Here is a 14,869-nt window from a genome sequence, read left to right on the forward strand (position 1 = left end):
ACAACGTATAAACATTGGGTATTTTCGCCGGTAAAAACCCTTTTTTAAACTTTCCATCCTACGAACACTCTTTTACCTCCATCCCATTCCTCTATCCAAAACCTCCGTCTAAAATAAATGTTAATTTTGATAATAAATAATCTAAATGGGTAATCAATAAAAATAATATTTTTTTACACAAAACATAAAATTATTTATACATAATTTAGAATTTTTATAAAAAATACCACACAAATCGTATTTAAAAAACACACACGTACACAACTTGTTTGAACTTTGTTTTCAGTACTATAAATTATTCAGAATTTCTTAAAAATTTGTATGAGGTTCAGTATACAATGAACATTGTCATAAAAAAAAAAGGGTCAATACGTCCCAACGTAGCCATATGAGGAGTGTATTAATATGGTGAAAATTACTCTTTACCATAAAATAGTTTTTTTTTTTTTTATAATTTTTACAAAATACTGCGCGACGCGTGACTATGTTTTATACTGTAACATTTAAATACCTAAACATCTAAAAATAATTTTGGATATTTTTCATAAAAAAGAATTTGGATATTTAAATATTACATTTTTAGCAACTTTTGAGTATTTTTTTCTAAAAAAAATTGAGTATAAAATTGCAAAATTTTAAAAATGTTAAGTATTATAACAACAACTCTATTTTATTTTTATTTTAAATATTTTGCAGCTATATAATTCATCTCTTGCAATAAACTAAGGTGAGAGAAATAAAAATAAATTAAATTTTACGTATTTTTTTTGGGACAAAAATACCGAATTAATTAATAATTGTAATAAAAAATGCTCAATCAGAAAGCAGTTGTCACGATCTAATTGGACAGCCTATGTAGTACGAAGAGCCATAATCATCTACACCCAGTATTCCAACCCTTTCCTACAACCGTGCTTCTGTCATAATACCTTAATAAAAAAATAATACCCTCAGCTATGATAAACGTACAACCCTTAGCAGCACAAAGTTTCTGAAACCTTATTAGAAAAAAAAACAAAATTTCAGAAGAAGAAAGAGAGAATGTTTATAATTTTCATTTAGAGACAGATCAGATCTTACCCCCAAAATCTTCCATTTCACTCAAATCCCTAATTCTCTCAGATCCCAATTCGGACCTTCTTCTTCTTCTTCTTCTATCAATTTCATCTCACATATACATATACATATAGATATACGTACATATATAGTGGTTTGGGGGGGCAAATTGTATCGGCAATGGCGTGTATAAAAGGAGTGAATAGATCGGCGTCAGTGGCGCTGGCGCCGGATGCGCCTTACATGGCGGCCGGGACTATGGCCGGGGCTGTGGATCTATCGTTTAGCTCAACCGCCAATCTCGAGATCTTCAAGCTCGATTTCCAGACCGATGATCGTGATATTCCTGTTGTTGGTGAGTCACCGAGTTCCGAGCGATTCAATCGGCTCTCGTGGTCGAAGCCTACTGACGCTGGGAGTAAGAAGTTCGGGCTTGGGCTAATTGCTGGTGGACTTGTGGATGGGAGCATCGATATCTGGAACCCACTGTCGTTGATCAGGTAATTGGCTTGAATTTTTGGATTGATTCCAATTCTATTGAACTGAATTGTGGAATTGTCGTGGGTGATTGAGATTTTGGGGGTTTTGTTTGTGTATCGAGAAAATGTTGGGAGGTAAGCGAGGATTTGGAATTGAATGGATCTTTGTTGATTGAATGTGATGGAAATTGTGCATAGTTTGACATTTGTGGGTACATTTTGTATTTGGAACTCATAGCTATGGAGAAGAATTGGTGATTTAATGATTATTGTGTAACGTGATGGGAAGGAAATGAATGCGTGGGAATTTACGCGAGTTTATTGTCTTGAATATTTATGTAACATAATCATTGTCCTTAGTTTTGTGGATGCTATATTTGAGTCTTATTCTTCTGTTGGTTCGCATCTCGCTGAGTTGAGGGACGTGTGGATAAATGGTTGATAATTTATTTTTGGGAGTGATGCTTTGTTTACTCTGGCTGGTTAACAGTAAGAAAGTAGTGGTGAGGTGATTAAATTCTTATTAGCTTGTGTGTCATGAAAATAAGTTTGAAATGGGTTATTTTGATTCAAGCATTGCTCTTATATTACTCTGGCACCTGATCAAAATACCTAGTTTGTTTAAATTCACTTCGTCCTTTTCATTTATGAGCATTGGGTTCTCATTTTAAGTTCTTTCTAACTCAGGATGATTATCATGCAGGTGATTATCTTGCCTAAATAGCGTTTCCATAATTTTCATGTTTGGCTATTTCCAATACTTTTTGTTTATGTTAATCTTTTCATCTTTAGAATGTAATGTGGTTTGTATCTCTCCTGTTTGGTTACTTGGGTGTAATTTTGTATTCTTAATAATGTAACAATGAACTTATTTGCCTTTTGGATTTCTTATGTTGTTCTTACACCTTTTAGTTCCGAGCCAAGTGAAAGTGCTCTTGTTGGACATCTCTCAAGGCATAAGGGGCCTGTAAGTTTTTCTTTCTAACAATACGCATGTCTTATGTTTATGACAGTATTTTCGAAACTTAAGAGCTTGAAGGTAGGATATAGCAGTCACATTTCTGATTGTCTTATGATCATCAGGTTCGTGGTCTTGAATTTAATGTAATTGCACCGAACTTACTTGCGTCTGGTGCTGATGATGGCGAGATTTGCATCTGGGATTTGGTTAACCCTGCAGAACCTACTCAATTTCCACCTCTTAAGGTTAGTAGTTATGACACTGTACTGAATATTCATTTTACTTTTAGATCTAATTTGCTTCAAATTTGCACGCCAATAAGGACAATTTTTTTTTGAAATGCATTACTCAGATGATACTATAGTTTTCCTTAGCTAGCAGATCTTTATTACCGTATAATTGTGTTCTTGTTATGTTTTTTCTTTGGCTTACATGTCATTTTTACTACAGCGGTTTAACTAAGAGTCATGATAATTTCCATCTCAAAGCGTGTGAAAGTCTTAAATAGAATGTAAAAGAATGAAAAAAAAGATGACATGTTATTCACTTATTCATTTTGAGGCATATCTGTCTTGTGACCTTCATTTTGATAAGAATCATATATTATTAATTACAGAAAGATCACTACAAAATTGTGTTCTTGTTATGTCATGTGGTAAAGTAGTTAATAATGTAAAATATTGTTCTCTCGCTGCATCTTTGATTTTTCTGAACATTAATTAGTGAAATCTATAAATAGTAAATACCTATATATTCTTTGTGGCTTAGTTGGATTCTTGATTCAACCTGATCCACTTTGAGGTGTACTCGACTTTTAGATTGGTTAAGAAACCTTTTAGACAGTTGAACACCCACACTAGAACCAAATGTGGAACACCATTGTATCAACCATAGCTCCCAAGTTTAAAGCAATTGCTCTTAAATTTTGAGCTGCTGAGGAGCTTCTTAAATGCTGCTAAATTTATCAAGACATCTAACTGTGTTTTACTATCAAACAGGGTAGTGGTTCTGCTGCTCAGGGTGAGATTTCATTCTTATCTTGGAATAGCAAGGTCCAACACATATTAGCGTCTACTTCATATAATGGAACAACAGGTGGGGAATTGTTCCATACTTCAACTAGTTGCAATCTAATGCTTTTTTGTTCAAATTTGGGAATCTCATGTCTTCTTCTTTTTTTTTCAGTCGTTTGGGACCTAAAGAAGCAAAAACCTGTGATTAGGTAACCCTTCTTCTATTTTGTGGATTTGTTTATATATTATTTTGTCTTTTTATGTCATAGAATGTTTTCTGTAATCTGAAAAACTCTGTCAACTGGCAGCTTCTCTGATTCAGTTAGACGACGCTCCTCTGTTTTGCAATGGAATCCTGATGTTGCCACTCAGCTTGTTGTTGCATCAGATGAGGATGGTTCACCAGCTTTAAGGGTATTGACTTTGTAATTTATTTTAAGATAATATATATATATATTTTATCCCAGTTACTAATTATATTAGCTTACTTTGCAAACAGCTTTGGGATATGCGGAATATAATGTCACCAGTTAAAGAGTTTGTTGGGCATACCAAAGGTAACAAGATGATCATTTTCATCTTTTCATTTATTTTTGGGTATATATCTATTTCCTGCATATCTTTCTTTCCTAAACTCAATTCATAATCCTTGAATTTTTGCTAATGCTCATGTTGAAACACTAGGTGTAATTGCAATGTCGTGGTGTCCTAATGACAGCTCATATTTGCTTACTTGTGCAAAGGATAACCGAACTATTTGCTGGGACACAGTTACTGCTGAGGTGTTACATTTTTCCTCCTATTAGCTCTATAATTTTGGTCTTCTCTCCTTTAAGTTGACCTATCACCCCTGGTTTATATGCTTTCATTTACAATATGGTATTAGATAACACTGCATTATTTAATTTTTGTTTAGATTGTCTGTGAGTTGCCAGCAAGCACCAACTGGAATTTTGACGTGCATTGGTATCCAAAAATACCAGGGGTTATATCAGCATCTTCATTTGATGGAAAGATTGGAATTTACAATGTTGAGGTATTTCATGTGCCACGTAATTGCTAACTACAAATGTTCTGCCTAATATATTATGTTTTTTTTAGAATTATGTTGGAAGTGCTTGGAACTAATTGCATGTAATTTTAAAATGGAGAACAATAATATTTTTATTTGATTTAATGCTGTGATGGTTTTCTTTGATTTATTTATTTTGCTCATATCTGTTATCTTTACTACATTATGCTCATTTTCTTTAAGGTGGACACCTGGTCTTGTCATTGTATTAGTTTTCTTTTTCATTTACTATTGATTTGTCCATACAGGGTTGCAGCCGATATGGTGCTGGTGATGCTGCTTTTGGTGCAGCAGGTAATGTTAGAGTTATTAGTTGTAATAGTTCGATAATCCTGGAGATTTTGGTATACCTATTTGTACCTTATAATAATATAATGTTGTAATATAATGTTTGGTGGACCTTATTGTGTGCAGCTTATCTGAAAGCTCCAAAATGGTATAAACGCCCAGCTGGTGTATCCTTTGGCTTCGGTGGCAAGCTTGTTTCGTTTAAAACTAAGTCGTCAGCTGTAGGTGCTCCATCTGTTTCAGAGGTATGCTTTACTGGTGCAGTACGTGCCTTCAATTAAAATGGATTTTTTTTAATTGTCTTCAATGTATCCAGGTTTTTGTAGACACTGTGGTTACTGAACACAGTTTGGTGAGTCGCTCCTCTGATTTTGAAGCTGCAATACAAAATGGAGAAAAGTCCTTATTGAGGACTTTGTGCGAGAAGAAATCAGAAGAATCTGAGTATGACATCTAACCTTAAAATAACTTTATGATAATTTTATTGACCAGACTTAATTCTATATCGATCTGCACCCTACTTGCTATCTTCTTCAATAAACATTTAATGCTCTTTTCTTTCTCTTGCTCTTTGTTGTTGTCCTAATAGATCTGAAAATGAACGTGAAACATGGGGTTTGTTAAAAGTTATGTTTGAAGATGATGGGACTGCAAGGACAAAGCTTCTTACTCACCTTGGCTTCAGTGTCCCTGAAGTAGCAAAACCTGATGTCCAAGATGAGCTATCTAATGAAGTAAATGCTATTGGACTCAATGATACCACAGAAGATACAGTTGGATTTGAGGGTGGGAAAGATGCCACCATTTTCCCTACTGACAATGGAGAAGATTTTTTCAACAATCTTCCTAGTCCTAAAGCTGAAACACCATTGGCTACCTCTGGTGATAAATTTATTGTTGATGATACTGTTCCTAGTACTGATCAAGTGGAGGAAGAGTCAGATGTAGTGGAAGAGAGTGTCGATGATCCTTCATTTGATGAATCTGTTCAACATGCATTAGTTGTTGGAGATTATAAGGGGGCTGTTGCAAAGTGCGTTGCAGCTAACAAAATGGCTGATGCTTTGGTTATAGCGCATGCTGGTGGTGATTCATTGTGGGAGAGCACACGAGATCAATACCTGAAGATGAGCTGCTCACCTTACCTGAAGGTAGATGATATTTTATTATCATGTTATGTTCTCAGAAGCAGTGGTGTTTTTCTTTAAATGATATGAGAGTTGTAAATAAAAAATCTGAAATTCAGCTGATTTATGTTTTGCTTGTAGATTATTTTTGCATTGTTTTCTTATCTTCCGATCATCTGATTTACGCTTAACTGTCAGGTTGTTTCTGCAATGGTGAACAATGACCTTTTGAGTCTCGTAAATACCAGACCCCTCAAATTTTGGAAAGAAACTCTTGCTCTTCTTTGTAGTGTAAGTTTCTAACTCCAATGTTAAATATACTTAATCTTAATCAGTAACCGATATTTCTAGCTGAATGCATTACGTGTAATTTTTCAATCTTGGATCACACTTTTAATGGTTGTTATGATGAGATTTAGCTCATAAACAACAAACTGAAGTTACTATATTTACTAACTTGCATAATTGTTTTCATGATGAATCAACAGTTTGCATCAAGAGAGCAATGGACTATGCTTTGTGACGCACTAGCTTCCAAACTGAATGCTGCTGGTAATACACTGGCAGCAACTATTTGTTACATATGTGCTGGAAATATTGACAAGACTGTTGAAATTTGGTCAAAGAGTTTGTCAACTGAGCATGAGAAATCTTATGTAGACCGTCTTCAGGTTAGTTTTTGGCGCTTTGCTATTGCATAGGAACATGTTAATTTTTCGCTATTCGCCTGACCTGAAACTGTGCATCTGTTTAGGACTTAATGGAGAAGACTATTGTCCTTGCCTTAGCGTCAGGGCAAAAGCGATTCAGTGCATCATTATGCAAGCTTGTAGAGAAGTATGCTGAAATTTTGGCAAGTCAAGGGCTTCTAAAAACAGCAATGGAATACCTAAGACTCTTTGGTTCTGATGAAGTGACACCAGAACTTGAGATCTTAAGAGAACGTATTGCTCTTTGTGAATCTGGTATGATGATCGACATTTGCATTTTTTTTAACTTCCAAAATTACTTTTTTTCTACTATTTTCCTTCAGTAGTTGCTTCAACTTGTATTGTAGGTTTTTTTTGAAACAAAATTGCCTTATATTGTAGGTTTAAATTTTTTCCCACTCTGTAAATATGCTAGTAGTATTGTTTTTCATTTTATTTATTTCTACTAGTACTACTGTCATACAACTGTAATGAATGAAAAATTTAAACTGGTTCACTATGGGTGATCATTCACTGGTAAGTGTGAAGAATATTGATGTCTGTTGACTGTTATGGTTTTTGCCTGTCGCTAGTGGTAAAGATAAAAAAAGCGTGTAAGGAGATTGCTGTGTTTGTATTGGATAATTTCTACCAAGCAGCAATTGGAATAACTTGGGGTCTGTAGTATTAATAAATTTGCTATGATGAAAATTTACTTCATTATAGCTGCTACTTGTGCAAGTTTAAGGTAAAATTCTTTACCATGGGCAAAGCATTAGTCTCACTCATTTATCCTCTAATTGAATCAGAAAAACATGTAGAGCCAAGTCCTCCAGTGCAACCTGTTGAGGTTTCAACTTCACATTATCAGGTTTTTCTCCTTACTAAAGCTCCTATCCGTATTTTTTTTCCCTGGTATTTTATTGTCTTCAAACATATTTCTGGAACCGTAGCTATTAATTGAAATTAACATATACATGTACATGTGTATATATTTCTTGTTTATTCTATAAACTTTGTTATTGCTGTTTCAGCCTAATCCTGTCAATTCCTATGCTGAGCACAATGGACAAAATTTGGCTTCGTATGGATATGTTGCTCCTCCTCCTCCTCAGAATACTCAAATGTTTGTTCCGAATCAACAGATACCTCAAGTTCCTAAGGTATGCGTTTTAATAGTTTTATTGATTTTAACAAGGTATTTAATCTTAGCTGATTTCCTTACTCATAGAGGCTATTTATTTTATATATATATTTTTTGGTTTAGGTTTTAGTGTTTAGTATAACTTTGCCATTCCCCAATTTATTGGCCATGCTAAACAAATTTCTGTAGTATATATTTCCCTTTTCCTCAAAATTTGGACTACCCTTTTCACTATTACATTGCCATTCGCCATCTGATTGGCAATTCTATTTTTCATTAGTATCTATTTCCTTTGTGAATTTAGAACCTACCTTTTTCACCATAGCTTAGGTATATTAAATTTTACTTAATGTTGATTCTCTATAACACATATCAGATCTTTAACTGAAAAATTTCTGCTTATGTGAATCTTTAGTCACCAAACCTTTTTAATTTCTTCCCAATTTCCACATTTAGGTCTCCTTTATCTTTGCTTGTATATTTCATAATATCATATCATGACATTTACAACACGATTGCTTGCTTTTGCGTTTAGGACAACTTTCCTGCACCTCCAGTCCCTATTCAGTCTGGCATGAGGACCTTTGTTCCTACAAATCCTACTTTGCTGAAAAACGTGGAGCAATATCAGCAACATCAGCAGCATCAGCAATCTACATTGGGTTCTCAGCTGTATCCTGTATGTATCCTTCCTTTTATTTATTCTATTTCTCCAATAAATGCGATGATGATGCACTTAATATCTACTTTTGTTTTTTTACAGGGGACTACTAATACTTCTTATCAGCCTGCCCCTAATCCCAACAATGCATATCAGTCTGTCCCACCTCATAACACTGGATACCAGCCTATCCTGCCTCCTAACCCCACTTATCAGCCTATGCCGCCTCCTAACCCCACTTATCAGCCTGTTGCGCCTCCTAACCCCACTTATCAGCCTTCACCCCCTATTGCTCCCATTCCAGCTCAACCAAAGCCAAATATGTCATTCGGTGTGCAACCACCTAGCCCTACTAATACAGCGTCGATGCAAGCTGCTGCTGCTCCTCCAGCTCCACCACCTACAGTACAGACAGCTGTCACTTCGAACGTACCTGGTATTTATATCTTCCCTATTTGTTGAAATATTCTTTTGTTTTTCAATTATCTGGATCTTCATATCCACGGTTCATTTTGATACACCCGTACATCCTGTTTCTCACGAGCTTTTGCTTGTTTGCTGTTCGTTCGATCCAGCTCACCTAAAACCTGCCGTCGCAACCTTGACAAGACTTTTCAACGAGACCTCAGAAATATTGGGAGGTCCAAGAGCAAATCCTGGCAAGAAGCGTGAAATAGAAGATAATTCAAGGAAGATAGGCGCCTTATTTGCCAAACTCAACAGTGCGGACATATCTACAAATGCTGCTGAACAGCTTGTTAAGCTCTGCCAGGCTCTGGACGGTGGCGATTTCAGCACTGCCCTCCAAATCCAGGTACAGGATATAAAATTTTGGGACAAATGGCAACCATGATCTTGACAAGTTTCTGTTTTAGTTATTTTTCGTTTCCTTCTAAATTCAGGTACTTCTTACCGCAAGCGAATGGGATGAGTGCAATTTCTGGCTTGCGCCTCTCAAGCGCATGATCAAGACCAGGCAAAATGTGAGATAAGGTCAACGAAACCATATTTTATTGCTGGCTGGGTTTGGGAACACTCATAAAGTGGTTAGGGTTCTGCTTTTGTACACACAAGATGGCGTCGTCTTCACATCATTTTACAGGATTTTTGATCCCTTCTCTCGTGCGTTTCCTTGTGTCTTGGTTTGGTTTTTAATCAACACTACCTTGAAGGCAATTACTGAGTTTAAAAAGCAGTTAGTGAGGGCATTAATAGACACTCCCAATTTTAAATTTGTAGTTTTAAGAAGATAGCTTTTTCAATTTTAATGTTAATTTTTCTTTCCTTCTTTTCTGGGTTTAATTTTGATTTTGCAGCTCATGTAATGTTCACTGAGCTCCTCCCACCATGGTTGTCATTTATTGGCTTATTTAGATTTTGTAGAATCATTGTGCTTTTTGATTTATATGAATACTCAATATTTGAATAACCAGACTTGAATTTTGTTAATACAATTATTCTTATTCTTCTTATGAGTGAGTAGTCTCAAACAATAATTCAACGAGGAAGTAAAAAGTGAAGGCTTTTTTAGAGATTTCGATTTGACAAAAGAATTTTTGGTCTATTTTGCTTTTAATTATGACTTATGGTTAAATTTTCAGTTTTTTCTTCATATATATGTATTTGGGTTAAAAAGTTGTGTATCTAAATTTACATTTTGTAAAAATTATGATAATTAAATTTATTTTTAAAAATAATTTATGGGTGAAATGAAATCCAACTCATTGATTATAAATAAAATATTGTGGTATGAGGATATCATTCTTTGGTTCCTAATCTTTTTTTTTAGAGAGACCTAACATAACTTTCAACCTATACGTGGTGAAAACGACATGTCTATAATTATTTATTAGATTACTTCAAAAGTTGAATCATAAACCTGAGAAAGGGGAATTTCAGTGATGACCATAACTGAAAAGAGGTCTAGAAAAGAGTCTATTCCATAAGATATGAAGAAGAAAAACCCCTTAACAGACAATCACTCCAGTTCTTGGGTAAATTAAAGAGTCTTTTTTAGCCTTTACCAAAACTTAACTTCAGAAATGACACTTTCCTCAATAATGTTAATTGTTTTTTTCATAAAAGAAAACACAATAAAGAGTTGGGAGGGTCCCATCATTTAAGACTCCTAAAAAACCTTCCACAGCATGGACTTTGAGGTAAAATGAGTGTTGTCTTTCATGAAAAAAACATCACAAAACATGACAAAATTCCAAATTGTTTCGAAAAATGAGACTCACCCACATGCAAACTTACAGTGAGCAAAAACCCAAATGAGCTGTAAAGTCATAACATATAAATATATATATATATATATATATATTCCAGCCAAGAACTAAAAGACACTATATTTCTCATACCCCTCTTCTCCTTTTTCATTATTACTCTTGTATTTATTTGTTCAAGTCTTCTAGTTTTTTGAGTAGGAAAAACAGTATTTGGAGAGAGCCAGCTCTTGTTCTTAGTGGTCTGAAATAATATGTTTTATTCAGTCACAACTCACAAGAGAATATAAAGAGAGAAACTTTGTCCTGATAAAAGAGAATATTTGGCTACTTCACTAAGTCTAATTGAATGAAGTTAAACTCGGTTCTTGTGCTGTTGTTTTCTTGAGCATTACAACTCTACCCGTGAAATGCGCCAAGATGTTCTGCCTCTAATCTTAAAGTCAACTTCATGTTCATTGATACTATGGAATAATTGAGAAGTAACTGTAACATTACACGGTAGGCTCTCGGTATTCTTGACCCGTGAACAGTTTTCAGCGTGATTTTTTTTTTATAACCGTGTATATTTTAGTTATATAAAGCATCTGCAAATTTTCAGAAAATTCCGAATAGTTTACAGTTCCGAAAACTAAGTTCAAATATGTTGTTGCACACGTGACTAATTTTTTTTTTATGCGCGTGGAAAACATGTTTGTATCTAGTTTTCGGTACTATAAATTATTCGGAATTTTCTGAAAATTTACTGTATATTCTAAATAGCTACAATATACACGGTTATAAAAAAAAATCGCATCGAAAACTGTTCACGGGTCGAGAAATACTGAGAACCTCACCGGTAGAACTTAAAGTGAAGTCCTATAAAAGAATTATCCAAACATTTTATATATATATATATATTATGAAAAACATTCACTACCCATTATTGTGGGGTAAGACTTAGTGGTTTAGAAATTTGGAACATTGACAGAAAAAAAAAAAACACTAAAATATCTAAGATAACTTCTCGAGTGTTGTGGGTCATAGTTTTGGACATAATGTAAAAAAACACATGACATAATATCTAAGTAGTACGTTCTAAAATCTTGTCTTAAACCTATCATCACTCTATTTGTAAAAAGTTAAACTTTTGACTTGGCTAATTATGAAGAAGATTATAGAATTTCGAGGAACAAAGACCAGACATTTCTTTCTTGATATTGAAAAAGTCTACATTTTTGCCCCATTCCACAAGTTAAAAAGAAATGGTAAGAAAATGAAAAGAGAATACAAATCCAAAATTTAAAAGAATGAAACTTCTTATTACTATAGTGAATTTTGAATCAGCTCAGTTTGTATTGAATGTGAGAAACATAACTTTTTTTTTTTGGCATACATCAGTGTCAAACAGCAAAAGAGAATAACAGTACAAGGACCACAAGCCTATGAATGATCATGACACATGAGAGATGTGCCATTGAACTCCAAATACGAGAAAACTACAAGAAATTACAACAGTTAAAAGAACATAGAGATTTGTTAATCCTATGTTCATTAAATCAAACCAAACAAGCAATGAGCTACAAACAAATATACATTAATGTAAAAAACTTTGCAAGCAAGAGAATCTTACTGAACCGAATTTCGCTGAGTTTGCTCTATCTTTTCTTCAATGGCTGCGCCCTGAGATCGAAAACTTGTCCGAGGAACTATATCATCTCTTCTTGAACAAATTTCTGCACCTCCCCCTATTGAACGGTTTCGCCTCAAAGGAAAGACATCATTTTTGTCAGTACAAGTTTGGGATAGATTTTTTCCTCTGATGCCATATCTTTCGCTACCGAATTTAGTACTCGAAATCCGATCCCTGGATCTCAATTTAGGCACAACAGCCTCACCCCTGTACTCAGTCTCCTCATCGGTACCAGCCATGAGCTCCATCAAGTTGCTAGTGAATCCCAAGTCAGAGTAGACTCTCCGAGAATTCCTCATAACTTGCCTGGCATACTTAGCATCCATGCCATCCAAATTACCTTCTCCATGATTTTCAAACCAATTCAAATGAGGATTACTTACTTCGACCGGGCGACCCACATTCTCGATCATCATACATGGATTGTTAAGATTATTCCATGAATGCAATGGAACTAGTTTGCTCAACCCAGAAAGCCAAACAACCACATCTTTCATAGCTGGTCTTCTCTCCCTACAAGACCTCACACACTTGGCTGCAATCACAGCCAATTGCTTCCTCACAATGGGGTCTCTGGGAGGTGAAATTCTAGGATCATAAACATTAAAAAGCTTCCCTTTTTTGATAAGAGGAATAGCCCAATCCACAATAGAAGGTGGTGAATAACCAACATCAATGGCTTTTCTCCCACTTATAATCTCTAACAACAAAATCCCAAAACTAAAAACATCAAGTTTAGTACTCAAATTATCTGGGGTGACATAACCAGGGTCAAGGTACCCCATAGTCCCAGCAGGAGGGGTTGACCTGAGTCTATAATCATCAACATGGCAACGCAATGCCAAGCCAAAATCACCCAACCGGGCATTAAAATTACGGTCAATTAAAACATTTGCAGACTTAATATCTCGATGAATTACTGGTGGGGATGAAGAATGAAGGGTATCAATGGCTTTAGCAGTCTGCAAAGCCAAACGAATTCTACGACCCCAGTTAGGGGGTCGAGGACTAGTATGAAGAACATCATAAAGAGTACCATTACTCATAAACTCAACAACCAAAAGTCTATTCCTCGAGTCATTAGTAGTAAAGCCTACCAGATTGACAAGTCTAGGATTTTGAATCTTCGACAAGATCTCGATCTCGTTATCTACCTCGTTGGTGATCTCCGGCGTCGAATTGGGTCGTGGCCCGATGAAGCTCTGAGGCCGAGAAGGCCTCTTAACAGCGACGAGTCTTCCACGGAGTACTGCTTTGTAGACATAGCCATGGCTTCCTTTACCCAACAGCTTCTGCTCGGAGAACCCATTTGTGGCAGCCTCAAGATCACTATACTCGAAGTGTTGGATCTTAATGGGCTTGTCTAGGCCGGAGACGACACCGGCGGTTGTTTTCGCAGATGGGTTTGTGGAATTGACGGTGGAAACAGCAGATTCAGCTCTACAAGAAAGGTATCCCATTAAATCAAAGATCGTACCTTTATGTCTAGATTTTTCTGGGTTTTAAGTGAAGAAGGAAAAAGAAGAGATTTTGATATATTTTATGCAAAACTAAATCACGGATACATATTGTTCCAAATCCAAGAAGAGAAGAGACAGAGGATTGGAGTTGGTGAAGTTTGAGTTAATGCAATGTGTTTGTTTTTTTTAACATATATATTTCTTTTGGGATTGGGAATGGTCCAATTTTTAATGCTCTCTCTCTCTATTTCTCTAGAGAGTTGGAGAGAGAAAAGAGTTGAACTATGTTGTATGGTCTTGTCTTTTGGGGTCCACCATAACCATGTAAGAATCCCAATGGAAAAAATATATATATAAATAAATATTATATAATTATGGTAAAATTTATGATAATTTTTTATTAACGTGACATAAAGATTTGCCATTTTTATTTATGTATTCATTGTATTAGTAGTTTTGCACGTATTTTGCATGCCATTTGGCAATTGTACGTTACCTATATATCTATACATATGTAACCTAATAATACAAAGATGTGAAAGCAATTAAATTGATGATCTCTATCTACTACTACTACTAGCTTTTTTTGTTGCATTTTAGTAATGATATTTGTCTCTCTACAAAGAAAATATAAGTAATTTCATTAGTAAAAATATGTTAGATAAACAATAATCTTATTTTTGTTATATAAAGAACATTAGGTGTCATATAGAGTGTTAGCATTATTTTTAAGAATCTATTAATACTAAAGATGAAATCCACTAGCATTAAGGCAAGATTGGTGGTGTTTTCATAATTCTTGTATCATCTTTAAAAATATATTATTACCAGATTGTCACGGTGTCACTCTTAGCTGATTGTAAGCGAACAACTCTAACCGAACTGCAAAACAGTAAATATAGTGTTAAAAAGACACAACATCAAATACAACGCAACTCCATTTATCCCACTATTATGTTGTTAAAGGGTACTGTAGCAACGGCAAAAAAAAATATTTTGCTTTTTATATTAGTATTTAATAA

General features: G+C 34.9%; 2 protein-coding genes across 2 annotated transcripts; one reads left to right on the forward strand and one right to left on the reverse strand.

Moving 5' to 3' along the window:
- Positions 1-1,041: 1,041 nt before the first annotated feature.
- LOC133829784 (protein transport protein SEC31 homolog B) lies at positions 1,042-9,962 on the forward strand. Its single transcript, XM_062259579.1, has 22 exons — positions 1,042-1,556; positions 2,448-2,502; positions 2,619-2,741; positions 3,495-3,591; positions 3,682-3,718; positions 3,818-3,923; positions 4,009-4,066; positions 4,194-4,291; positions 4,426-4,545; positions 4,830-4,875; positions 4,996-5,114; positions 5,186-5,313; positions 5,459-6,020; positions 6,195-6,287; positions 6,485-6,667; positions 6,751-6,961; positions 7,495-7,556; positions 7,720-7,848; positions 8,365-8,508; positions 8,593-8,926; positions 9,066-9,304; positions 9,393-9,962. The coding sequence occupies exons 1-22, from the start codon at positions 1,237-1,239 to the stop codon at positions 9,480-9,482; spliced, it is 3,354 nt and encodes a 1,117-aa protein (XP_062115563.1). The 5' UTR covers positions 1,042-1,236; the 3' UTR covers positions 9,483-9,962.
- Positions 9,963-12,026: 2,064 nt separating this feature from the next.
- Positions 12,027-14,034, reverse strand: LOC133829785 (serine/threonine-protein kinase-like protein At3g51990). The gene has a single exon (XM_062259580.1). The coding sequence runs from the start codon at positions 13,845-13,847 to the stop codon at positions 12,324-12,326; it is 1,524 nt and encodes a 507-aa protein (XP_062115564.1). The 5' UTR covers positions 13,848-14,034; the 3' UTR covers positions 12,027-12,323.
- Between the last annotated feature and the right edge of the window lie 835 nt (positions 14,035-14,869).

Source organism: Humulus lupulus, chromosome 4 (genome assembly GCF_963169125.1).
Source record: "Humulus lupulus chromosome 4, drHumLupu1.1, whole genome shotgun sequence".
NCBI lineage: Eukaryota > Viridiplantae > Streptophyta > Magnoliopsida > Rosales > Cannabaceae > Humulus > Humulus lupulus.